This window comes from Glycine max, chromosome 1 (genome assembly GCF_000004515.6).
Source record: "Glycine max cultivar Williams 82 chromosome 1, Glycine_max_v4.0, whole genome shotgun sequence".
NCBI lineage: Eukaryota > Viridiplantae > Streptophyta > Magnoliopsida > Fabales > Fabaceae > Glycine > Glycine max.
The window spans coordinates 57,774,285-57,800,350 of record NC_016088.4 but is presented as its reverse complement, the minus strand read 5'-3'; the positions used below and the strand labels follow the sequence as shown (position 1 = coordinate 57,800,350).

At 34.8% G+C, this 26,066-nt stretch overlaps 3 protein-coding genes and 1 pseudogene across 5 annotated transcripts; 1 reads left to right on the top strand and 3 right to left on the bottom strand.

The window, feature by feature from the left end:
- Nucleotides 1-5,299: 5,299 nt before the first annotated feature.
- Nucleotides 5,300-7,082, bottom strand: LOC100781083 (uncharacterized protein At4g06744). Its single transcript, XM_003516730.5, has one exon. It carries the CDS (start codon nt 6,971-6,973, stop codon nt 5,582-5,584), a length of 1,392 nt encoding a protein of 463 aa, XP_003516778.2. The 5' UTR covers nt 6,974-7,082; the 3' UTR covers nt 5,300-5,581.
- Nucleotides 7,083-8,844: 1,762 nt separating this feature from the next.
- On the top strand, nt 8,845-10,596 carry LOC100778230 (protein SRC2 homolog). 2 transcript variants are annotated; one of them, XM_003517557.4, is made up of 7 exons: nt 8,845-9,005; nt 9,085-9,189; nt 9,267-9,393; nt 9,466-9,537; nt 9,604-9,658; nt 9,735-10,086; nt 10,163-10,596. In XM_003517557.4, exons 1-7 carry the CDS (start codon nt 8,960-8,962, stop codon nt 10,186-10,188), a joined length of 783 nt encoding a protein of 260 aa, XP_003517605.1. In that variant the 5' UTR covers nt 8,845-8,959; the 3' UTR covers nt 10,189-10,596. The 2 variants fall into 2 exon arrangements, with proteins under 2 accessions (XP_003517605.1, XP_040873599.1); XM_041017665.1 differs by having other exon boundaries at nt 9,267-9,537.
- A 1,055-nt stretch (nt 10,597-11,651) lies between these two features.
- LOC100780541 (cyclase-like protein 4) lies at nt 11,652-14,025 on the bottom strand (annotated as a pseudogene).
- Nucleotides 14,026-15,061: 1,036 nt separating this feature from the next.
- Nucleotides 15,062-25,577, bottom strand: LOC100780017 (uncharacterized). Of its 2 annotated transcripts, XM_006573848.4 has the most exons (14): nt 25,261-25,577; nt 24,563-25,183; nt 24,245-24,451; nt 23,832-24,140; nt 23,601-23,725; nt 22,278-23,426; nt 21,839-21,980; nt 21,564-21,723; nt 20,837-21,000; nt 19,599-19,684; nt 19,334-19,433; nt 17,139-17,200; nt 16,033-16,192; nt 15,062-15,593 (listed from the first exon to the last, which is right to left on the bottom strand). In XM_006573848.4, exons 1-14 carry the CDS (start codon nt 25,423-25,425, stop codon nt 15,426-15,428), a joined length of 3,618 nt encoding a protein of 1,205 aa, XP_006573911.1. In that variant the 5' UTR covers nt 25,426-25,577; the 3' UTR covers nt 15,062-15,425. The 2 variants fall into 2 exon arrangements, 1 of the variants encoding a protein (XP_006573911.1); XR_001389066.3 differs by lacking the exon at nt 15,062-15,593 and having other exon boundaries at nt 16,112-16,192; nt 19,310-19,433.
- Between the last annotated feature and the right edge of the window lie 489 nt (nt 25,578-26,066).

The following is a 26,066-nucleotide window of genomic DNA, read 5'->3' as shown; positions in this document are numbered from 1 at the left end:
GAGTCTGATTGAAACTCAAATAAGTGACACACCTCCACAAGTCTCCTATTGTAAACATTTTTAAGACTTGCGTTGCATCATAAGACAAATTAGGATTTTTAATTATTTTGATACAAATAAATATCAAATTAAAAATGTTGTTGCGTTTGAAAATTAATAAATGAAAGTGTTGTGTCTATGTTTGTTGAAACAAACAATAATAGACACATGCTAGTTACTAAGCCTATAAGATACAAATAATGCTTTGTTGGTGTAATCCTTTGTGCAAGTTTGTTGAAGTGAAAAAAATAAGAAAAAAGTTAAGTTTAAACTCTTTTTAGATAAAAAGATATATCATTGTTGTGCATAATATGTCTTGGCAAAAAATTAATGTAATTAGTGAAGTCAACTAAAAAAAGTGTTGTTTAAGAAAGATAAATAATATGCTTTATATCTCAAAGTGGATGTATTTTTTTAACCTTTTAGTTTATAATTAGGAGGAAGAAATCCTCATTAATTTAGGATTCAACCGGAAAATAAGTAAAGTCTAACTAATAATTATTTTACAATAGTTTATTAATGGATGTTTTTAATTCTCCCAATAAACACTTACTTCTAATGATTTAGCAAACTCAAGCGCGTTTACACAAAATGATTACTTGTTGAAGAAGCCTATAATTTCAAGCCTTCATTCTTTTTGTATTCGATATTTTCTTAAGTTTGTAAAGTTCCAAAAACATCTTGTAAAACTGAAGAGAGAAAGATAACAAGTTTATCTTATATATTCATGTGTAAGATGCTTGTTTTGCTGTGTGCACCTTAGCCCGACCAAATCTTAGAATTTGTTTTATAGCCATAAAGGACTTGGTAAGAAAAAAAAAATACTTGGCTGATAAAAGTTTGGGAAAGTCTTTTTGTAAGAGACAAAAGTATCAGTGATAAAGTGGTTAAGAAATATATAAATAATTGTCATATCTAAAATGTTATCTTTTATAATAATCGTTTGATTCAAAAGTATTAAAATTAGTCAATGGATAAAATAATCTAAAAGATGTGTACACGAAATATAGGTATTTCTTTTTTTTATTAGTATAGATTAATATAGATTATTAGTATAGATTACATTTTGGGTTGTTAAATAAAATAATTTGTGAAAATAAAAAATATTCTACAGAACATCCCCAAAAGAATAAGTTATTTGGAGTTTTGTGTAGATTTTGAAATAGAAAACATTTGTGTAAGAAGCACAAAATGAAGGGGGAAATTATAGCAGTTTAATCAAATAAAAAAAATGTTCAAAGCATAATTGCGTTATTGAGATTTTGTAAAAGTTTTATTTAAAAACGAAGTTACCCGTAGGAAACATAAAATATAGGAGAAATTGAAGCAAATTACGCTATATTTTATATTATTAAAATGCATTTTCATAATTGTTTGATATTAATATATAGTTATCCAACCTTGAATGTGTAAATGAATGCGTAAATACAGAAAGACTAGAAGTTATGGGCTGGTTATCAGACAAACAGTAAGACTCAAAGTCTTGGACCGGTCGATGGACGAACGATATGATACAGTGACTAAAAAATCAATTTATAATTGAGTGCGGCTAGGTTTTGATAGTTGTGAAAAGGTCATAATGTCCCTTAGTAATTTTTTTAAAAAATAACCCTTGATTCTCTCTCTCCCGCGCGTTTCCGCTTCTGCTTCTACTTCATTCTTTGCGCCTCTTCTTCTTCATGTCGTCATCAGCTGCTTCTTCTTTGCGCTTCATTTTTTTCACCTCAGAGCACTTCTTCTTCTTCTTCGTTGAGGAGGTTGCCATCATTGTTGAGGAGGTTACCGTCCACCGTCGAGGTAAGCACCGTGAACCTTTTCTTTTTTTCCCAGTGTTGCCGACGATGACGGAAACCGCTATCGAAAAGTCGTTGTGAGCTTTATGGATCACCTGATCCATAAGCATGTTGATCCGGAAGATGCTTATGGATCAGGTGATTCGTAAAACTCACAGCTTCATTTTAATTGAAAATTTGTTAAATATTTAATACATTGTGAGCTTTTTTTGAAATTAGGAATTTTGGTTATTAGGATCACCTCTGAATATATGTTAAATATTTGATAAATAGTGTCATTTTGGAGAATATCTACTGTATCAATTTGATTTAATGCAAATATGTAATTGCCTTTTATGTAATTTTGGAGAGTATCTTAATCTAATTCTGCATTAAAGTCTGTACCATAGTATCAAACCAACCCATCAACACCACTAATAACAGAATCTGTTATAACAGAATTTTATACCACTCAGTTTGTTATTCTGTTTTGCAATGTGTAGTAGCTCTATATGTTCAAGCTTTCACTGTAAATATTGTACTAAAGTATGAATGAGGATATGAGAAAATTCCTTACGTATTTTCCTTGCCCTTTACTATTTCTGCACTTCCTTTAATTCTGCAATTCAGTAGTGTAACAACTCTTGAAATTCTTTAAGAAAATCCTCCCTTCAAAAACGAAAAATAACTTCCTGTAAATAATAAATTTGAAGATAAGACTTTCCATATAAGAAAGAAGCTGTTGGTTGTTAAATATAGCCACTATGCAAGGTTCAGTGGCAGTACTACATATAAAGTAAATAGGCCGTATATTGAAGTTGAACATAGAACAATAAAACAAGCTATAAGCAAGGAAAGGAAACTATCACAAGAAAATCATGTTCAAATGTCACAATAATCATCCTGTTTAAAGATGAATGATCTTTTTTAGTCTTAAACATGATGCGGTGATGCATTCAAAATTGACTTGTATATATGCTAACATCAAATAATGACCTCCTCAACATTATTGCTCTAAAGCTAAAAATATTCTACTATCGAATCCTGCATACATTGAAAAGTATAAAAATGAATGAAATAGAATGAATCCCATCTACTTTAGAGATGACGTTACTTCCAAGGGTAAATTATTACAAAAAATCATGTCTTGTATTTTGCTACCTTTCAAGTTAGAAACTCAAAATATACAAAGCTAGCTATGGATATGGCAGATATCTTATAAAACGAATACATGAAACTAGCTAAATTCTGATAAAATTAACATTTTCCCCAAACAAGTCTAACAAAAAGAATAATTAACACCTCATACAAGATCACATGTAACCAGAATAAATAAAGAAAAAGGGGGAACAAATGTAGCTGCTGTACAAGAACAAGAAGAAGGCCGCAAGAGGTTTCTTTGGTTTCATAGCATCAAACTTTTGCTTGCTCTTCTTTTGCTTTGCTTTGAATTTCTTTCTCGAATTAGTCTGCTGCACTGATCTTTTGATTCTTCGTTTGATTTAATCCACAACACTAGTTTGCTGAAAAATCCATTGTAACATAGCAATTAGTTATGTAAACTATTTCAGAATAACATTTATCTGGAACTATCAATCCGACACCCCCTCCTTCCCAAAAAAACAACACCTGAAGCCCGATGAATAAACCTATACACTCTCATTGGAACTTCGAAATGCCATCATTGTATTCAGTCCCTGGTCTAAAGTCTGAAGCCATCACATAAATATCAAGATTAATTGACCATATTACCTATATCTTAACCTAAATCGGCATTGGCCCATTAAGTTAAAATAAAAAGTCAATTCATTAAGTTAAACACAGTTAATTGTAAAGTTATGGATTATTGAAAATAAAAAAAAAAGATTGAATGCTGTCAAATAAGTAATGAAGGTGCAAAAACTCACATGAAAAAGCAATGCTTGTAAAAGAAAAAGTGAGAAGATGCTTAAAGATGAAGAGGTAGGTGAAGGGTTCCCGGAGAGTGAGGGGAGGAGGAAGAGGGGAAAGGGGAGGGGTAGAATAGAGAATACATAAAAAACAAAAAAAGTCAAAATCTGCCTAGAACCTATTTTTTTTGGCAATATTATTTTTGTCAGTTTCTCTAGGAGTTGTGGCTTTGTGATTTGCATATATCATCTGAAATAACTAATTAGAGAAATGATTCGAGCATCACATCAAATCAAAAAACCTAATTTACGGGCAAATATCACTGAATTTACACACATATAGCAAGTGACTTCAACTAGTTTGTTTTTTTTTTTGGGAATTGAAGGGGGCCAGAGGCCCCCCAAAAGGAAAATTACAATGAAACTAAATGGCATCTCCTCTCATATTTGATAAGAGCAAAGGCTGCATAGCAGCGGGAGAATGCTGAAACATCATAAAATCACACTCCAAATCATAAGTCATATTGACTAAAAAATGGCACATATATTGCCTTCACCATCGATATGCACCACATGAACTTGTCATCCTAGCTGAAGCATCCCATGAATTTCCTGAATGAGCTGCAAACTGAAGGCATTACCAGAATGTTGACCCAAAATAGTCTAGACCACTGCCTCCGAATCCATTTGCAGCTCCACCGCTTGAAACCCTTTCTCATACGCCATCTTGAGACCATGAAGGGCACCCCCTAATTCAGCAATATAAGAATTAAACATCCCAAGGAATTTTGCAAATCCACCTAGCCATCTCCCGAGACCATACCTTCCTGATTTTTAACAGAACCATCAGTAGTATTTATCACCACCCATCCGTCAAAAGGAGCTTTCCATTTGACAAATAGTTCCTTCACTAGATCACCCTGTCTTGTGCTCAGATCTACCCTTCCCACATTGCCATAATCAGTACAATGCTGTAAAATATGAATATATGGCTTGAAAGGTTGCACAGAATCACTCTCATACTCCTGTTTATTCCTCCAATACCACATAAAATAACAAGATGCGGCCCAAATTTCTGCCCACCTTTCACCCCATGCGGACCAATGTCATTATTCAGATTATAATGCAACCATTCATCAAAGTGGAGCCCAAAAAAATTACTTCTAGCATCCTCCTTCACCAAATGAACCCAAACAATGGAGGCTAGTGGACAATATCGAATAAATAGACTCCTCAACATTCCCATAATGGTGACAAATCGGGGATCCTAAACTCCACCGAGCAATCCTCTTATGAGTTAACAAACGACCATGTTTTTGAATGTATACATATATATAACTTATCTTAATTTGCTTGTTCTTCCACATTCCTCCATGCATGCCCTTGGTTGTGTAGAGAAAGGATTAATTTTCATTTGTCCAGAGTAAAATTAAAACCTTATCTTATCTATTTTTCATTTTAATTTTCAAATTCAAGGTAATGGAAAAAAAGGTAAATAAATAACTTGAAAAAAGAGAAGTTGAGAAAAGAACCAAATTAATCTACGCAAGTACTATGAAAATTAGTTACATCGGCACGACACCAAGCTGCATCTAGTCCGAACAAACTGCTTATTCATTAATCAGCGTACAAACTATGACAAGATACATGACAAACACGTGTAGGTAAATACACGTACTTAGTAATAACATATGATATATAGTACAGTTGATCCATAAATTAATCCACATGATGTTGTACGGTAATTAATATTAATATTAATTATATAGTACAGTTGATCTGATCCATATATATAAACGAATCCACGTGATGCAGCTATATATATATAGTATAGTAAGTATGAGGGAGATGAAATGGATGAACGAGAAGCTAGCTGGCTGGCTAGCGATGAAGATGATGGGGGTTGAGAGAGTTGTAAGTGAGCGGAGGAGTGGCAGTGGCGGCGGGGTGGGTGTGCGGGTAGTATCCTTTACAAGGGACGTAATGGAGATACTTTGGATTTGGGCAGGGCTTGATCTTGGAGAAGAATTCTGTGCATTGTCCGTGCGGCCTTTGATTTGGAAGCCCCAGAATGCAATTGTAGCTGACGTCCAGCACATTGGTTTTGATAAGGTTCCTGCATGCAGGGCCAACCTGAGTGAAATAGTTGTCGGATAAGGAGAGGTTCCCATTGTTGCGGAGGCCAGGGAGAAGACACAGCATCTCAGGAACCTCTCCGTAAAACTGGTTGCGGTCCAAGTTGAGGTACTGGATGCTTTGCAGGCAGGCAAAGGAGTGTGGGATGGGACCCGTTAAGGAGTTTTTGCTGACATCAAAGACGGTAGCCTTATCGAGGTAGCCAATTTGGTAGGGCAAGCAACCCTGGAAGTGATTGCCCAAGAAGAGGACTTCGGTGAGGGTTTTGGAGGCTTTGCCAATGCTTGCCGGGATTGGGCCCGTGAGCTGGTTGTTGGCAAAAGTGAGGTACCTGGCCGGTGTGGACCCAAAGTTATCGGGGAGATGGCCACTGAACTTATTGTTGTTGATGAAAATCACATCCAGATCCAAGTCAAAGAGCTGCGGTGGAATTGGGCCGCAGAGACTGTTGAACCTGAGGTCAAGGAACACCAGCTGCTGGTCCTTGGGCTTGGGCTGGAGCACTTCCTTCGGGAACTCACCCTCCAGTTTGTTGTTACTGAGATCTAGCTCGAAGAAAAATTTGTACTTGGTGATGTCGGTTGGGATGGCACCGCTGAAGTTGTTGGAGTTGACGTGGAAGAAAGTGAGCTCGGGTATGCTGTCCAAGATGCCGGTGAGCATGAGCGCTGTACATTTTTTTCCAGAGAGGCCAGCTCCATTCAGGTCTAATCCCGCAACTGCTTGCTGTCCGTCTGGATATTTTGCACATCGCACCCCCCTGAACTCACAAGTGTCTCTACCCTCCTTCCAGTTACTCGTATATCCATTTGGGTCATCCACCAAACGAGTGAATTTGATAAGCGCTTTGCGAGCTCTCTCCAGCCGTACGGGTGGCGGAGGTGGAGGTGGAGGACACATTGGAGGGGGTGGGTGACACTCGGGGGGAGGTGGTGGAGGAGAGCCATAAAAATTACCCCCGTGCACGTGGCCACTTGCTATGATAGTTTCCAATCCGGCCACCCGTTGATCTGCCGCAATGAACATAAATGAATGAAGCAATAATGACAATAATATTAAAGCGCACATGTACGTGATGCCCATCTTTAACTTCTCTCTGGCTACACGGTGTTGAAGTCCTGTGCTATATATATACATCAACCACCTTGCATCGATGAGAAAAGTCAAGTTTCACAGGCTTCCAAACTTTGGAGCACCTTTGGAGCGAAAAGCTCTTCTGCTTTCTTTTAATTCAGTGGGGAGCATTTTCTTCTTCTCCACACTCCATTCCTCTACTTTAATTTTTGGTAGGTCCTCGAGTTCTTTATTACCTGCACTCAACTCCCGAATACCGATGGAAAATTAATGACAACTATACACAATTAGATTGACGTACAGATATTTGCTCTTACCCCGTGAATTAAATTAGTTAGGGCTGTTCTAGGACAATTTCCGATCTTGCATGGTCGGCAGATAATTAAGGTACGTAAATGGTGATTTTTCTTTAGGTCTCCAACTAAAGAGAACACGTCTATTAATTTACGATTAAGAGAGGCGCTACCCTGCTGCATTCTGCAAGTCAAATTCACATGCCTATCGGCTATCATCTTATGCACCAATTTTGCAATAGGTAACGGAACAAACAATAACAAGGTTCATAAACTAATGGTAACATTTTCCTAAACTGTGGAGGAGAAGATGCACATATAATTAATTAAGGATTCTGAGGAGTTTGTTAATTATAGTATTGTGTTGCCTGGGCCTGGGGAGTTTGTTTGTGAGGAGAAGATGCAACTGATGTGATGTGATTCTGAGGGAATACCACTGCAGCCTTGCTGGCGATTCATTGCCCTTGCTGCTTTTAGGATCTTATGTTATGTAGGTCTCGTCACTTCCTATACTTAGGACTTTACTTAATTTGTCCCTTTGGGTCTTGGCCTGTCCCCTCAATGTAACAAAATATAAGTATCTTATTTGCTTTTACTTTTAATTTTCAGTACATGGAGAAGGGACAGTTTTTTTCTCACAATAACTAACATTATTTACTTTTAAAAGAAATTCAAATCCAATTTTTTGGTGATAAAGGTTGGGAGTTTCAAGGTAAAAGCATGTGACTATGGTCTGAGTGTATTAGCGACTATTGTTTCTTTTAGATTTTTTTAAATTAATTTTAACTCAAATTACTTTTTTAGTCTCTTTATATTAGATATTATATGAATTTGGTTCCTAAATCTATTTTGAGCCAAATATTTTTTTTTTATTTTGAAAAGTAAGTAAATTTTGCCTTGTCAATTTTCTTTCGTTCACCTAAAACTCCTAAACTAGTTTTATTCAAATATTTGAAAGTTTATGATAATTTTGGGACAAAGTTTATAAGTTATTATAAATTATTTGATACCTATTTTTATTCTTATTAATAAGAGAAAAAAATACACAATTCGAATGCAAAATATTACAAATTTGCAACCAACATCAAGTTATAAACTTATTTGATCAACTATTTATCTTATATTTTTTTAATTATAAAAATAGAGTACTTTATAGCACAAAAAATACTAAAAGATGAAGATAAGTGACTTAATTTTCATTTAAAATTATAAAAATAGATAATCATGGAATTAAGAATTCCATTTTTATTTTGAGACAAAATCTTTTATAGGTAATTATAGTTTTATGTTTTACTAAATTTAAATTTTGATTATTATAAAGGTTAAATATTTTATTAAAAATTAAAAGAGTAAAAAATGTTACAGAATAATTAAAGAGAGTAACATAAAGACAATTAAAAATAAGATAAAAAGTTAATTAAAATGATAAAGATAACAAATGAAGAAAAAATTATAAATAAACATATAAGTTATTAACTAATAAGATTATAAATTTAGTTAAATAAATTAGTGCAATAAGATAAAGACTAATATTTTAAAATCAATTGTGAAATGTAAATAGTCCCATTAGTGAGCGTCTGATCTGATGGCCCAGGAATCAAGTGATAGTGTGATACAGGTCTTGTACGGTATATAAATATAAATACGAAAAGGAAAAAGGAAGGACAGGGTTTGCGCGTTGGGTAGGTGAATTCCAATTTCAACGTTTCAAATTGCATACTGTTCTTCTCTTCCTCTCGGTGTCTCCACTGACTCCATGTCGTCGATAACGGGCATCCAGGGCCAACCTCTTGAGGTTACGGGTAAGCGAATGAAATTGAAATGAATGGATTTATGATTGTGAACTTAAAGACTAAGAGTGGATTATGGATGGCATGGCAGTGGTTTCGTGCTCCAAGTTGAAGGACACAGAATGGATTTCAAGGCAAGATCCGTACGTTTGTGTTGAGTATGGCAGCACAAAGTTCCGAACCAGAACCTGCACAGGTCGGTCATCCCTTTGCTTTTCATTTTCATTCTCATTGACTGGCTGGCTTCGAGTTGACCTCTCCTTTCCATTCCAGACGGCGGAAAAAATCCGGTATTCCAAGAGAAGTTCATCTTCCCCCTCATTGAAGGCCTTCGGGAGCTCAATGTCCTTGTTTGGAACAGCAATACTCTCACCTTGGACGATTTTATAGGAAGCGGAAAGTATGTGCCTCTTCTTCCTCCATCTATTCATCTATTCTTTTATTCTCATTTCTCCTCTCCTTCGATCTTCAGGATTCAATTGCACAAGGTTCTCTCTCAAGGCTTCGATGACTCTGCTTGGCCACTTCAGACCAAAACTGGCAGGTACGGTACCCTAATACTTCCCTTTCAATTTGGTCACCACTCATAGTAACTCATTTCCTTTGCCAGATACGCTGGTGAAGTCAAAGTCATATTGCATTACGCAATTGCAAATCATCAAAGGGTAAGTAACCTAGCTACCTACTTTTTCTCATCATTGGACTGTAGTCATATTATAATATGATTGGAATTGGTTGCAGCATAAATCAGTGTCAAGCCATGCTCCATCAGCACCTCCGTATGTGGCAACAACAACTCCTCCCGTCCCTTCTTCATATTCTACCTCATACCCGCCACCTCCTTCTGCTACTTCCTACCCACCACCTCCTTCTTACCATACAACTGGATCTTATTCTTACCCACCGCCACCGCCACCAGTAGCATCCACAGTTTCATATCCACTACCTCCAACAGCTTATCCTCCCTATTCCTCACATCCCCCATCATCATACCCTCCACAGCCCTCTTCATATCCTCCTCCCCCATCATACCCACCGCCTGCTTCAGCTTATCCTCCACCTCCATACCCACCACCTGCAGGCTATCCTCCTGGTAATTATTATTTTCTAATTCATGTCTACTACTTACTGCTGCTTGCCTTTCTCTAACTAACTAGATCCTTATTCAGGAATATACCCTCCACCGCCATACTGACTGGGATCTTCTACATTCTCCACCAAGGAAAAGGAAGCAACATCAACATGCCTTGTACATCACAATTCACTATCCCTGCTTTTCTATGTTTCTTACTATATTTTTACTTCACCACTTTTCTGGGTTTTCATGCTCCATATCCAACGCTGCTGTTTTGTCTTTAATTGCAACCTATCCAAATATATATGCAGGGCTATTAGATGGATTTGTGGAACACAATTTTGATGCAACACTACACTTAACACCCTTCTTTGTTTTCATTTACTCTTCAACGCACTCTCAGCCTTTCAATGCTTGTTCAAACACCCTGTAACTCGCTTTGTTTTTACTTTTGAGATGTCTAGCTTGTAAAGTGTGTTTATACACATTCAGATCCAATTAAAGGGCACAACTTTTTTATTTTCTCAATTGGATGTTCACTAACCATTTTCCAATTTTCTTTTGTCTCAGCTAAACTTTCTCTCTTTTACATGTAAACTTTTTCAACTTTCGATTTGTACCCATTGAACCTTAACTGATAGGTATTGTTTCCATATGTTTTAAGTTAAATCTTAGTCATTTATGTCTTTTTTTTTTTTTTTTACTTTTTAAACATTTTTTCTTATTTTTTCAACCATCGCCCCATGTTACTACTCGTGATTTCAAAAAGATGAATGAAGGATTTAAAAGTAAAAAAATGGTTAAGTTTTAACCTAAATCAATGATAAAAATCATTTTAACGTTAGTTATTTAACTCCCATGTTAACGGAAGATTAATATAAATTAGAATGGATCAAATTTGAGTATTTTTACTTAAAAGAGGTAAAATTTAAGAACTGTATATACTTTTTCTCTCTTAAAAATAGAAAATATATTGAGCATATTTCACTAATATACTAAGATAAAGATATAGAAGAACAAAAAAGGCCTATGGAGGTAGGCATGAAATTTGAAATAAAAAGTATTATAATAAGAAAATAGAACAAATAAATTTAATCGCATGATTGCTGTCATTTTCCATCTTGGCTAACACATCCTCACATGCATTCCTCTCACGGAGGGAATGAACATATATATATAAACTTAAAGCATTTTGTTAATACTTTGTAGTTTGTACTTTGTACTGTGCTCCAACCTTGACTTGGATTTATTGGCATCATGTCTAGAGTCGAGACTTAGGCTTTAGATAAGAAATTTTAAAATTTCAAAGAATTTAAAATATATAGAAATTTAATTACTTCAAATAAATTCTTTTATTTTAAAAATATTTTGTTTGGATAAAAAAATTCATTTCTTGTGTTTTAAATTCTTTATTTAAATAAACTAATTTAATTTCCATCACAAGGAAATTTCATTTTGTGTTATTTGAAATTCTTTTATTTTGCTCTAGAAAAATCCTCTATAAATTCCTATCATTTTTAAATGAAATATTTAATTTCCAAAAAAGTTATTTTGATGTATGGTATTTTAAATTCACTCAAGAATTGAATTCTTCTCTCAAAGTTTACTTAAAAAATAAATTACTACTTTTCCTTCCTGTTTTGAACCAAAATATTGGCTAGGGAAAGAACAGAGATGACATTTTGATGACTGAGATCTACGAGTTTACAGCAATGAGAATCCCGGATAAGTGAGTAACTATTCTGGAGCGTTATTCTTATAGATGCCCCTATTCGTATTTAAGAAAACTACATTCAACCTTATGCTCTTAAGATCCATTTCCAAGCACAGACCACTGTTGCATGTCAGCATATCCTAGCTGTTTCCTGAACCAGTTTCAAAATTCTATGTGCCATTGTCTGAAAGTGAAAGTGATAATGCAATTCGTTAGCATATTCATAGACGAAACAATTAACGAGAGGAACAAGTGTCACAAGCTAGCCTGCATATTTAAGAAAACAAAAAATGCAAGTTACCTAATTGATGAGAATGCATCTTATGGGTAAGCAATGGACTGTATATATTCCTGCTGCCACATCATCAAGCTTCAGGCCTTCCACGAGAATGATTTCCTAAAGCATTTTCACTTGTTAGTGTATATATATGCTGGTTCTAACTCCCGAAATTTGCTAACAAACAGTGAAACATAACACGTATCATTTCTCAATCGATCATAATTAAAAAAGTTTTCTTACCCTGTCTTTCAGAAAAACAAGGTGAGCTGTAATCAAGTGGTCGAAAGCAGCAACTGATAGTTAATCTATTCCTACATTGCATCGCATAAAATGTGTCATTGCAACAAAGTTGGTAAAGAAAAAGAAAACAAATATTTGAACTTAAAGTGATAGAGGTCTAGATTCAGAGTACTCGATCAAACTTCGTACCCCATTGCCCAGAGGCTCTTCGCTATGCAAAGGTATGGGGGAGAGATATTATACGCAGCCTTACCCTTGCATATGCAAAGAGGCTGTTTCCGGATTCAGAGTACTCGATCATTTGCCAAAAAAACAACAAATGAAATGGTAAACAAATTATCCACTAGGATTTGGGATGACTCTTTTATAGCTGCTCTGTCAGCACCGGAGACAACATTAATATAAGGGCACATAGAGTCTATAATCTATACTGCTTAGAATTAGGTCGTGTTAGTTAGGAAAAGGAAAAAAAATCAACTACGTGACCTAAAATCTGTGATATTGGGATAAAAGCAACCCAAACCCCAAAGCCTTACCCACAAGTTTAATGTCAGTGTTCTCCACTAGCCAATTTGCTCCATCTTCTGTGAATCCCACATAGCTTGTGTCAAATTCCTTCTGATACAACCGCCTAATAATTTTACAAGCTTTTCGTTAGTTTCACATTTCACTCCTATCAAACTACAGAATATTTGAGAAAAATACTCCCTATAACAACACCAATACATTAAAGAGAAATGTTTCTTCCTAGGATGAGAAGAACTAAAGAAAGATAAAGGGAAAAAAAATGAAGAGAAAGAAAGAATAAGAGAGAAAATAGAATCTGTAACATAAAATTGAAGATTATTACATGTAAGTATTTAATGTTCGGCAGAGCACACGACGTACGCCCCTTGGAATATTCAATGACTTCATAGCATGAGCTGGAAAATAAAATGGCATTTTCATTAAGAAAAGTTGTCTTCCAATTTTGTTTTAAGAAGCTATATATAATTGGTTATATATGCAGAAGTAATAGTTGAAGAAAGTAGGCCAGAAAAAGATTGTACTCCACTTGACGGTGATAGAATGCAAAAACTTGAGTTAGTATAGTAACTAGAAAGAAATTAAAATATGTTACATACCGCTGATGTTTGTATCTCTTGGAACATCAACTAATAGTGCAGGGCCTACATATTAATTAAACATGAGCATGGATCTGACAATTGATCGAAGTGGTGAGGTAGCATATATAGTAATATTAAGGAGTAGTAAGTCGACATGAAAACCTGCATGGAAATAGTGATCGAAAACGTGTCCGGGAGCATCGACATGGATGCCGCTGTGAGCAGGGATCCAGAGAACTTGTGACTAATATCAACGATCCATGATCGTACTCATCCTCCGCCACACATTCACAAACCCAACACACAACAACTCATTATCAGGGTATGCCACCAGTAAAAATTCATCTTCATGCTTTTCTTTGGTTAGTAAAGTAGTAAGTCTTCACTTTCCACTCAGCTCAATCATACATGCTACAAGACAAATTAGGTATATTCATGCATGAAATCAAAATTATTATTATAGAAATGTATTCGTTTATACTACTCTTGCCTTTTGTTTCTTAACTAATCACCTAGCTAGTCAACAAAACAGGCCTCCTAAGTCACCAGTCTGCTACCTAAACCCATTTGTTTTATACATTATTATTCTAATAATAATAAATCATATATAAAAGAAGGGATTAACTTACATCTAACATAGTGATACCTAACATTTTTCACAAAGTGATGATGAAGGGTATAATTTTACAAATCTTTTCATTTTCCAATTCAATACTATCTATTTATTCGTAAAACTATTTTCTTGATTGCATGGATCGATATAGAATCTTGAGAGTTAGTGAGGACAATTCATTTATAATAATAATAATAATAATAAATTAATTATACATATGAAGATAAATATATAAATTTTAAGATTATAAAGTAAATGAGAATTTTTTTTTTATGGTGAATGGGTTTCAATATTTGACAATATAGGAGTAAAATATAAAAAATTAACATTTATGTGTAATTTCATCAAAACGAGTGTGTGTATTTGCACACATTCACTTGAATATAAGTTTGTTCCCGGTAGAACTAACTTGTACTAATTAATTGTTTTTTGTTAAATGATTTTATCTCAAAATTTATCATTAAATTAAAAGTACATACTTATCACAAGTCTAGAAAGCTTATTTATAACTTATTTAGATGTAACATACATGTGAGTGTGTGAGAATGTACAAAAATAACATACGATAATCAAATACATAATAGCTACTATAATAGCTTATCAAATATATTCAATATGTCTATATACTACTTTTAGCTTATTTCAAAAAGTTCTTTAAAATAGCTTATGAAAATATCTTATGACTAATATAACAAAAAGTATAATCATATTGTTTGTTTAATATTAAAACAATTTATATATAAAATTTACATAGTAAGTAGTTATTCAATAAAATCTTAATTAAACTATTTATCCAAATGAAACCTTTATGTACAAAATTTTATACTAAAATTCAAAATATATCATTTGAATGTCTAAATTAACATAACATATATTTTAAAATATGTCAATGATTTAGTACCCAGTTTATCTCTTAATATGAATAAAAAAATTTATTATAGTAAAAATAACGTTAGCATAAAAGAAATGTCTTTTACTACTGATTGAGAATATGTATGAATTATCGTAGACTCTTAATGAATAAAAAATGAAAACATAAATTTCTTCCACGAAGACTGCTTGAAATAACTTGGATACACAAACAAATAAAATTGTATCCATGGGAAACACAGATACAGCGACTTTCTTTGTTTGTCCTTTTTCCCTCATTAAAGATACACAATCGATTGAGATATTCCAAACAGTCATGAATTGGCAAAACCGCTCAGAGACACTTCTACCACATTTCAATTGTTCTTCTAAAATTAACATGTTCTCATCAACAATACCCAGTCACAGCAATGTTGACCTGTAAAAGCTGGCTTCCTAGCCCTTGGCTGTGCATTATGCCCTAATTCATTGCCAAAGCTTGATTCCTAGCCCTTAGCTGTGCATTATGTAATTCATCGTCAAAGCTGGCAAATTTCAGACGGCATAGTACCCCATCTCATTGCTGACATTTGAATAATATTCATTATAGTTTAGATAATCCCAGAAACGAGAAAGCCCAAAATTCCCATGTTTAGGTCCCTTAATATAACATATGTGCAGTTCTTTTAGACTTCTATCAAACTTCTGCTTTATAGAAAGCACCTGCAAATAAATTCAAACTACAGGTCAATATATTTTACTCCCCAGCTTAGGACCAATTATTTGACAGCATACCTAACATATCCCAGATAGGATGATCATTCTTATCTAATGTGTGGATGTTTTCAAGAGACCTTTTGGCAAAGCTTAGGTTATTTTGAGGGAACCAGACCCTACAACTTAATGAGAACATTGAGAAGGCCCTCTCGAATAAAGGAATGTATGTATATTGCCTTACATCATATGTAGACATTCCTATGGATGCATAGCCAGTTAAGAATAATCACTAATATCTATATATAAAATGCCAAAGTGCCCAAAATATTTTTTAGGTAACAAACAGCCCTAGCCTACATGGTATTTTCATTCAATTTGGTTTTCTAAAGCATAAATGTACCAGATAAATGATGTATAGAGATTCAAGAAAAATTTCCTGGTTTACCTGGGATATATTGATTTTAGAAAGTTTGCCTAGCAAATCTTCTGGATCACTTCCAGAATCCCAAGAACCAACTGTAATACAAGACCGGAAATCGAGTGCACATTGCAAAATGCTCTCAATAATGCTGCCAACTGCCTTTGTTTCATCAGACAGGAAACATCTGAAACGAATATATACGCAAACAAAAAATAAAACACTGACTATCAGAGTCAGATGCTGAACTTACGGGTTATAAATATCACCAACTGAATGCAAGTTTGAAACACTACACTAGTTTACACTATTTACACACCACAATTTGCACACTTTTACACTAGTCATTAGTGTGCATGTAAATGATCAGCATGCATCAAGTGGTGAATAGGTTCACATTAATATACCCAATAATCACATAATACATGCTGATCACTAGCATAAAAGTGTTGAGCAAATTTCTGGACAGTTATCATTCTTTTTACACTAAACCCAGCAATAATTGAATTTGAAAGCATTACTTAAACCATTTAAATATGGATGGAAATCCAACAGATGCATCTCATGTGCCCCATCTTGTTTACCCTTTACTATTACTTTCCCTTAATCTTCTGGCTTTAAAAAGAAGAGCAACACACACCACTTCCTTGAAGCAGCTGCCACGGTGCCAAGTGCCAATAATAATGAGCACCAGTGTGATAAATTGTTGCCTGGCGTTTTTTGAGCAGAGACTTACTGAAAACCCCCATTGCAAGTTGCAACATGCCTGAATTGTCAATATTTTAAAAACCCTTTGATGCATCTTGGATTGGAAGATGGGTGAAGAGAAAAATTTATTATCCATCTGCTTTAACACATTACAAAATGGGCAGGCCCATAATGATCAAGCATTTGACCACGCATAAAGATCCACTAATCAGTAGACATTGCATGTGGCACCAAAATATGCATCACTGACTTTCAAAGATAATATTAACTTGGTAGAAATTTAACATAGAAGAGACCAGACAAGACAGAATTAATAATTGAAATTTGACCTTAAGTATTCACTATTTGCAGAAATTATTGCCCCTAAATTGACTTTCTAATAGCTGTCACTATAAAAAGTAATAAAAAAATAAATGTAAACTTACATGCATAACGAATCAGCAAGATATTCCATGTGCACTGATTCAAGATCCATCATATCTTTCACCTACATAATAAATGGCAGGAATATCCAAAAGATTTATAAAATAGTTGAATTACTACGCCATGTAAACAAGATCCAGCCATCAAAGTTATCAAAAACTAGAAAGCTATGAAATTAACAATTGAGGGAGGTAGAAGGAAAATATGGTAATCCAGATCAACAAAGTTCATCTCTCTATAACCCTTTATATGTGGTGGAAATTTTTTGTATTTCTACAACATTTAAAAATTATAATAGAGATGCTGCTGAGATGACTCTAAAATTTGTTTATAAGTTCCTACATAAAAATCTTAAAAGCATCCCACATAATAAACAATATTTCCAAATTTCCTCTTATGTTATGCTAAGCATAAAAGCCTGTTAGTGTCAAAACAGTGTTTCCAAATTTCCACTCAGGGTCAACTTGCAAACATACTCACCAAGGGGCTGAACGGCAGTAACTTTGAAAGAATTATATCCAAGCTGGGAATGGAGAACACTTATTCACCAGCTTGAGGGAGAGTGTCAAAACCGTGTTGCTTCTATTTTAGGAAGTTTTATATTTTATCCCTGCTGTATTTTTATTTTGTAATTGTTCTGTATCTTGCTATTAATACTAGGTGTGTATATTAGGAAGCAATCCCATAATCACAGGGATTTGTCCCCTAGAATTAACTGTCCCTATTTCCTAAAATAGCCAACAGGCTTGTGTATATAGGCACCTGATGTACCTCATAAAAAATATACAATAATATTCTTCCTTCTAAATCTGAGAGTTAGGAACCAAAGAACAGAAGACAGAGAGAAGATATGAAGTATATTATTGGTAGAACAAAAATGTACAGAACAAAGGAGAGAAGTCTCTCCTCCAAGGGTGTCCCCTTTCCAAAAGAATTTCTCCTTTCACACAAACAATCAAATTCACAGAATGAATCCCTATAATCTGATTTCCCCTATTTATAACCAATCCCTTCTATACAATGGAGTAACTGACTAACATCTGCCCTTATTCAGCTCTCATTTTAGTCATTAGCCAAAGCTGCAGCTGCTTGGTCTTAGAATGCGGGTTTAGGGCCTAACACTACCTACAAAATCGACTTGTAAGGTGAGGGTTCCCCCTCCTCCCCACTTATATACACTAATTTGGCCTTATCACTAGGTGATGTGGGACTACACCATCACTCTTGGTGTTGCAATTAAGGCAATCCCCAAAGAAGCCACAACTAAGGCGTGCTAGGAGGGGACCACAACTAAGGTGGCTTTCCAATACTCCCCTTCATGCCCAGGACCTCCAGCCTAAAGCATGACAAATGCAAGTGGCCCAACAATAAATCTAGGATAGGCTCTGATACCATCTTAAAAATGTGGGTTTAGGGCCTAACTCAACCCTACAAAACTGGTTTGTAAGGTGAGCATTGTCCTCCACTTATATGCACTAATTTGGCCTTATCACTAGTTGATGTGGGACTACCATCACTCTTGATGTTGCAATTAAGGAAGCCCCCAAAGAAGTCGCAACTAAGGTGGGCTAGGGGGGGCCACAATTAAGGTGGCTTTCCAACACTTTGACATCCTTGAGCAGTATAACTCTCTTGTATTAATATCAGTGTACAAGCATACAGCAAACACAAAATATCAAAGAATTACATCACAAGGTCAGAGGACCTAGAAATAATGAAAAATAGTATGATTTTGATTTATGGGCTTTAAAATAAAAGAAATAAAAAAAAACTTGCATCTCACAAATAAGGATGAAAGGATTCAATTAAATAGGAAAAATAGCACATTTGCAAAAATGATTAAATAAATCTCTAAGTTTACCTAATAACCTGTCATTTTTTGGGAAAACAAGATCTAGCTAATACATAAGGCATACCTAGCTATAATTCAAGCAGTGCCTAATTGTATCAGAATCGTACTCAAGTTGCATATAATTTTTTTTTTAAATTAATTTTGATGAGTACCCAAGTCCAAGTATACCCAATGAGTACCAGTACCCTTGAAAAGTAGTTTTCTACAACACATGCAATACATAAGCAGTTAAAAAACAAATGATTTTTTACTGAAAACAAATTATACTTTGAATTGAAGAAAAAGATGCCCAGAGAATGATAACTAAATAAATAGCTATACCAATTAGAAGCATTGGTCTCAAACCTTATGCTGAAGGGAATGAAGAAACCTGCACCATGATACATGAGATAATTGTGACTCTACATACTGCTGCAAAGTAGATACAAAATGGTTTATCTGGTGCCTGTCATTGAAAGTGGAACAAGGATGCTTAAAAGTACAAATATGAATATAAAATTTATATGAGGAACTATTTGAACTAGTAACAGAATCTGAGAAATGCTCATGATATCAAATAGTAGTATTAACAATGTGCCCATGTATTTAGAAAAGAAACAACTTTCAGTACCTCATCTTCATCAACATATTAAGATGCCCTGTCTCAAGCTGGTGTATTTCAGAATTTTGATTTTTATTGGTTGTATGCACCAAATCCTGTCCACCAAAATTCAAAGAAAAGTTCCATTACAATTTACACAACCAAAAGCCCTTGGATTCTTTTGGAAATTCTGACTGTAAGCATTTCTGAGCAACAGAAGCAAATTGGAATATCATACTAGAATGTAAGTACAGACTTTCTAAATTGCAAGCTCTCAATCATTTTAATAAAACTTAACAGTGATAAAATACAAAGAAATATGCAACGCACTATGCAGGTAAAAGAGAATATGATAATATATTTTGGGGGGTAATTTACAAAAATATACTTCTTGATTCAAATATTTCCTGTTTAGAAAAATTAAGGCTACAAGTAGTTACTCATCAGCAACACTTTGGACATAAATGACCAATTGTTCTTAAATTGAAATATTTATACAGAAGTATGGTCAATCTTTGGAGAGTCATTAGAACCATTGGAGGAGCTATTTTCAGCCACATGTCAGGCGAGAGGAGAGAGAAAGCTCAATGAAAAAGGGCAACTTGAGCAAGATGACATGGCACTTGGTAAAAAAACTGCACAAGGGTAAGAGAGGAGGCTTTGACAACATGGGTGCAGCAGAAGCAGGTCAGAGAATAAGTTGAAACAACAACTAGAAGGTGGACTTTTCAAAGGGATGCCATCAACTGCACAGTGGACCAAAGAAAACGGAGCAGATCCTGGTAGGGAAGTTGATGTGACTGCAAGCTAAATGGTGCCAATGGCAACGGGTTACCAGAAATTGGCCAGTTGTGTGAATCTAATATTTCTAAGTACATTAATTACTATTATTTCCAACACCAAGAATTCCATTTTGTGCCACCCCCCTCCATTTTTTCATAAATAATAGATTTTTTTATACCTATAAAAGAAATTGTATTAAAAATAGAAAACAGATTGATTGCAGTGGAACATATTCAACCAGAATAAGGCATAACACAGATAAGTGGGTGTGTTCCGATCATCCAACCATGAGTTGTTTTATTAATTAATTCATCAAAGGTAGAACCTTGGCACATGTTATTTCTAACTTCTACTTAGACATGTTACTCCATTTATTATATAGACAGAAAATCATAAATATATTTAGGAGATATAAGATAATAAATGCATATTTGTAACAATGAACACAAGGGAAAAAAAGGAAAAAATTCCCCAAGAAATCACACCTTCAACGAGCACCATACATCTGTCAATGAAAAAATGGCAAGCTTCACTTGTATCAAAAAGCTGAATATATCAGCATATACTTTCAATGCAGCAGGTGTTAAAACAATACTGAGTGGCCACTGCACATGGTAACCCAGTCCTAAGAAATCAAAAGAACGGACCCCTGCCATTATTTACAAATTCATTAGTTGATGCCAAAGAGAGGATAATTGGCGGGGGAGATAATCAAACTTGAAAATTGAAATCAAACTGATAAGAATAAATAACAACTACAATATTAATAAAAGTGAAAAAAACAAAAAGCTAATCAAAGTTGTTCTTAGTAAATTATTATTATTGTGGTGATTGTTATTTATACAGGAAATGAGTACAGTAATATCCAAGAAGAGGCACTCACACGGAAACTGAAAATCCACCTTTATTTATACAGGAAATGAGTACAGTAATATCCTAGAAGAGGCACTTACCTGGAAACTGAAAATCCATTTTTATTTAATTATATAAATGGCCTGACAATTTTTAAAAATTTTAAAACCAAATGAAAATTTATTTAAAATCAGGAATATGTAATAGGAAAATATCCTTAGAAGTAGGAAGTGAGCATAAACTTGGCCTATGTAGTGAAAATAGAATACTGGGCCTTTAGGAAAAGTAAAAATGGACTTTGTAGTAAAAATAGAATTGGGTAGCAACTGGGGAATCCCCTTTTCTATTGTATGGATGTACCAATAGCAGATGCAGAAAGAGGCAATTTCCCATGTCCTTTCATGTACACAAATAACCTATCCTTGTGAGTGTCTTGTTCACAAGAAGACTTCTGAATTGACAACTCAAGTAGACCTTGAATTTCTGAAAGTCTCTCATTTGCTTCTGTAACAGACCACTTCTGCAATTTCATGTAAACCAAAGAATGAGTAAACCAACAGTATTCATAGACAATAGTCAGACTCAAACAAAGAGACAAGATAAAAAAATCATTCAGAATCAGAATTTAGGAATACATGATGCCAAAGAGACAGGATAAACAAATCTGCCCAATCTGCTAACTCCATAAAATGATACCGCCGTAGTGCCAAAAGATGCTCTTGCAACTTAAATGCTTCCTCAAGCACATTGATGGCTAGCTTGCTGACATAATTGTATCTGACATCTCTAAGGACAGGCAACACTAGTACAGTATGCTTTCCTAAAAGCAATAAATATATTGAGCATCTCAAACTCAAACTCATTTCAATAGTGGAATAAGAAAAAAATGAAAAGAAGATTTAGACTTTTTTTAGTTCTTTACTTAACATTCATGATAAATTCATACTAGTTTAATCTAAGTACGCAGAGAAATAGAAGCAAAAAGAATAATAGTAACAATAAAAAAAAAAAAAGAAAAACCATACATAAACTAATCAATCAGTTTACCAAAAATAAACATAAAGATAAGGATACTGAAGCATGATTTCCTGCAGCAAGCACTTGTCAATTATAATATCGAGTGGTATCTCAAATGCTGACAACAAACTTTGTTTTTGAGTATCATCAACATTGACAGTTTTTCCAAAACTACCTAGTAATCTTTCCCAGCTGCTCCCACCAGATACAACTGTTAAATGTTTATGGTCCATCAAGTCCGGTGAAGCATCAAAACATACTTTGGGAACATCAACCAACCCATTCTCTCTACCACAGTCAATTTCTCCATGTTCATTATTCTTATCATTACGATTAGACACATTACTATCTAGTGTAAATGAAGATGCACTTCTACATCTAGAGTTGGTGGGTACCTTGTCCATATAAACCTTACATGGGTCCTCTACAGTAGAAAAATTGAAGTAAGGCAAAGTTTGTTCATGATCAGCCTTGTATTTTCCCCCATTCCTACCCATCAGGTGAAGAATTGAATTCCTTGTCAACATAGGGTTCACACTAAGGGGATTAATGCTGGGATGGTTACACTGATGGCCATATTTTTGTGGTTGGAAACCGTACAAATGTGAAGTGAGTGTATTATTGTCAGGTTGATCCTCCTTTGTGGCTTCCCCACTCAAAGTATTGCTAATGGTATTAATGTCATGGCATAACATAGAATATTTCAGGGGTCCCAGGTGCTTTTCAGTCACCTTTGGCTCAACAGTTCCATCATTATCAAATGATTTTTTCAAAAAGTGACCCATTCCTGAACAACTGTCAATCAAACTCTCTCTATCTTGAATACTGAATTTACATAAGCAGCTTGAATTCTCTGGATTTAGAGGATTAGACATGTGACTCGATATCACTACCTCATGGGAGGTCTTCATCAACACATCAGTAGCATCCATTTTATCACAGATTCCATGCGAATCACTGCCTGAGCTTTCATGATGGCAGGAATTTTGTATTGAATTATTTAAGGTACTACTCTTCAAGAAGCTTAAAGCAGATAAATGATTTTGTTGCCCAACTACTGGACAAGACCAGCCACTAAGCTGATCACAATCCAATTGCTCCTCAGAGCTGTATAAGGATGAGCTTTCAGATAAATCACACACATCTTCCAGCAAAGAGAACTCATCTATTGTACTTGAGACATCAGAGCCCAAATCACCAATGCCCCTGAGAATATCTATAAAACATCAATGAAGCAATAACAAAGGGAAATAAAGTTGTCAGGGAAAAAACTAAGATGTCAAGCAGCAAATAAAAGAAAACATGTTACTCAGTACTTGCATCTTCATGCTCACATTTCGGGGAAGGGGGGATTGTAGGATGAGGGGAGCAAGAGATTACATATTTAAACTTCTTTTATCTGCTGTGGGGCAACCAACAAAATTGTTTTCTGACATGATCTGGCCTAGTTTGTCTAAGGTACCTCCACCATTATCAAAAGAAGGTACTAAAGCACGCATGGCTACCTGCAAAAGGAAAATGTTCATGCATAAGGTAAAAAGGAAAAGAAATAAGCACCTACTCAAAATGGAAAAAGTAGTCTTCTTTCCTAAAACTATGGAGTATGACCACCTGCTGATATCTAACTTCTAAGCTGCTCAAAAGGCTTTCAATTTTTTCATTCATCCTTTTATAATAATTTTCTCTTGCAAGAACCATAGCTTCTATAACATCTTTGCTGAAAGTCAATGGAGAAGAATAAGACAGACTACTTGAAAAGCCACTCCAACAGGGTAGAAAGTCATGACAACTGTGTTCTCCAGAAGCAACATGAATGCACGTTTCAAGCAATTTCAACAGTACTTGAAGCTGCAGACCAGCTCTAACAAGTGGAACCAAGAAGTCTTTGAGAAATCCAGGAATGGGAACTCCATCTCGCACCTGATGTTAGGAAGACCCCATCATGAGAATCTATATAACAAGGCCACAATATAAAGTTATGATGCATATGAAAACTGCTTGCGGCCAGCACAGGAAAGAATTACCTTGACACTTGCTAATGGAAAGTCAACAGAATGGCCAGCTTTAACATGTGACTTATGAGGTAAACAGTCCATATTTTCTATAATAAATTCCTTATATGGGTCATGGACTTCTGCTTTGAAAATCCATGATCTTATGAACCCACAATATGGTTCACATGATTGAAGAAAAAGAAACTTGAGCAGGGTGCAGTGAGCAGGATCAGCTACCTAAATTGAAGAAAGCTGAAAAGATTAGAAGAAATTTCAATAAAGAATTTCAGAGACAATTTGATATTGTGCATATATTATAACAATAAGTTCACACTCAAATAAGCTAACCTGTAATTGTGCAAACAAAAAAGTTAACAGATTCCCCCCTCTGAAGAAGTTACGAAATTCAGAAGTAGCTTCAGTAATCAGGTCCTGGAAAGCAGTGTCTGGAAAGCAATGAACCCACTTTTGTAGGTTACAAACACTAGCAAGGGCTTCAATCTGAGTCCTTAGTTCTTTAGTGTGCAGGTAAAACTCAAGAAGTGTAATTTCAGAATGCACTACATTCTTCAAACACCCAGGCACAGTGAAATCGACATCCTTAGATGAACGCCTTAAAAGTACAGATGTATGAATAGTGTCCAATCCACAGATGTAGCCTTCCAAGACTTTTCCCACAGAAACAGCAAAGGCTTGATTAACGAGAGTAAAGGGAGGAGAGTCATGATGAATGAGTGGAAAAGTGTCTGTAAAATAATCAACAAAAGCACGGAGAAGAAAGAGCAGAGAGCCGGTGCAGCCAATAGAGATAAGTATATTTCCAAGAGAACGAGTGGTGGAAGCACGATTCCAGAGGAAGGACCTGACAGATGGATCAGAAGAAAAGATGGCAGACAGGTTTTGAATAATAACAAGGGAAGATTTAGCACCCTGCATGGCATTCACGGCCAACCTCACCAAACTAGATTCCTGGGGAAATTGGGGAATGATGAAATTAAAAAACTAAAAAGGCAAATGGAGTGAGTGAAAAAGGGAGAGGAACTTACAGAGAGAGTGGAGAGGTGGCAGAGAGGTTGGTTTGAATTAGGTATAGGAGAAGAAAGCAGTAGCCCACTTTCAGAAGGTATGGATTCCCATGTGTCGGGGGGAAGCCATGGATCCTGTAGCTTCAAATTCTCCAAAAGAAGGGACGCAAACTTGGTATCAGCCATGTCTCTCTCTCTCTCTCTCTATGTTTGCAAAGGAAAGATTTCTTGTCTACCAGTAAAGGAAAGGGCGCCTCTGCCCCAACTGTTTTCAGATTTTCAAAAATGGATCTCAGAATTCAGATCGGCGTCTCCCCTCCCGGGTGCTTATTTTTTAAAATTATTTTCATAGACTGACAATGTAAAGCTTTTTACATTATCGATTAATTAAAACTTATTTTAAATATTAATTATCTTACCTCAATCTATAATTAGATAATAATATTAAAAAACTGATTAATATTACATTCTAATTAAATCAGGTGTTAAATAATTTTAAATTAATGCTAAGTTTTCAAAGTATAATTTATATGACAGAATCTTTTAATTCAACTATAAACTTTCAGATAATCTTTTTTCTAGTAAGGAGTTTATTGAATAATGTAAGTGTGTATAACTCATAAATATAAGTTGATCTCTCATAATAAAATAACTAGTTTGTGAATGTAGAAAATGCTTACTACTATTTTGGAGAAACAACAAGTTATCTTTTTTGTATATATTATAATGCATTTCCAACCATCGAAAAACATTAAAAAAAATTATATGATGGATATGTATAAAGATACAATTGGTTAATGAATTTGAGTAGAAAATAATAAAAATAA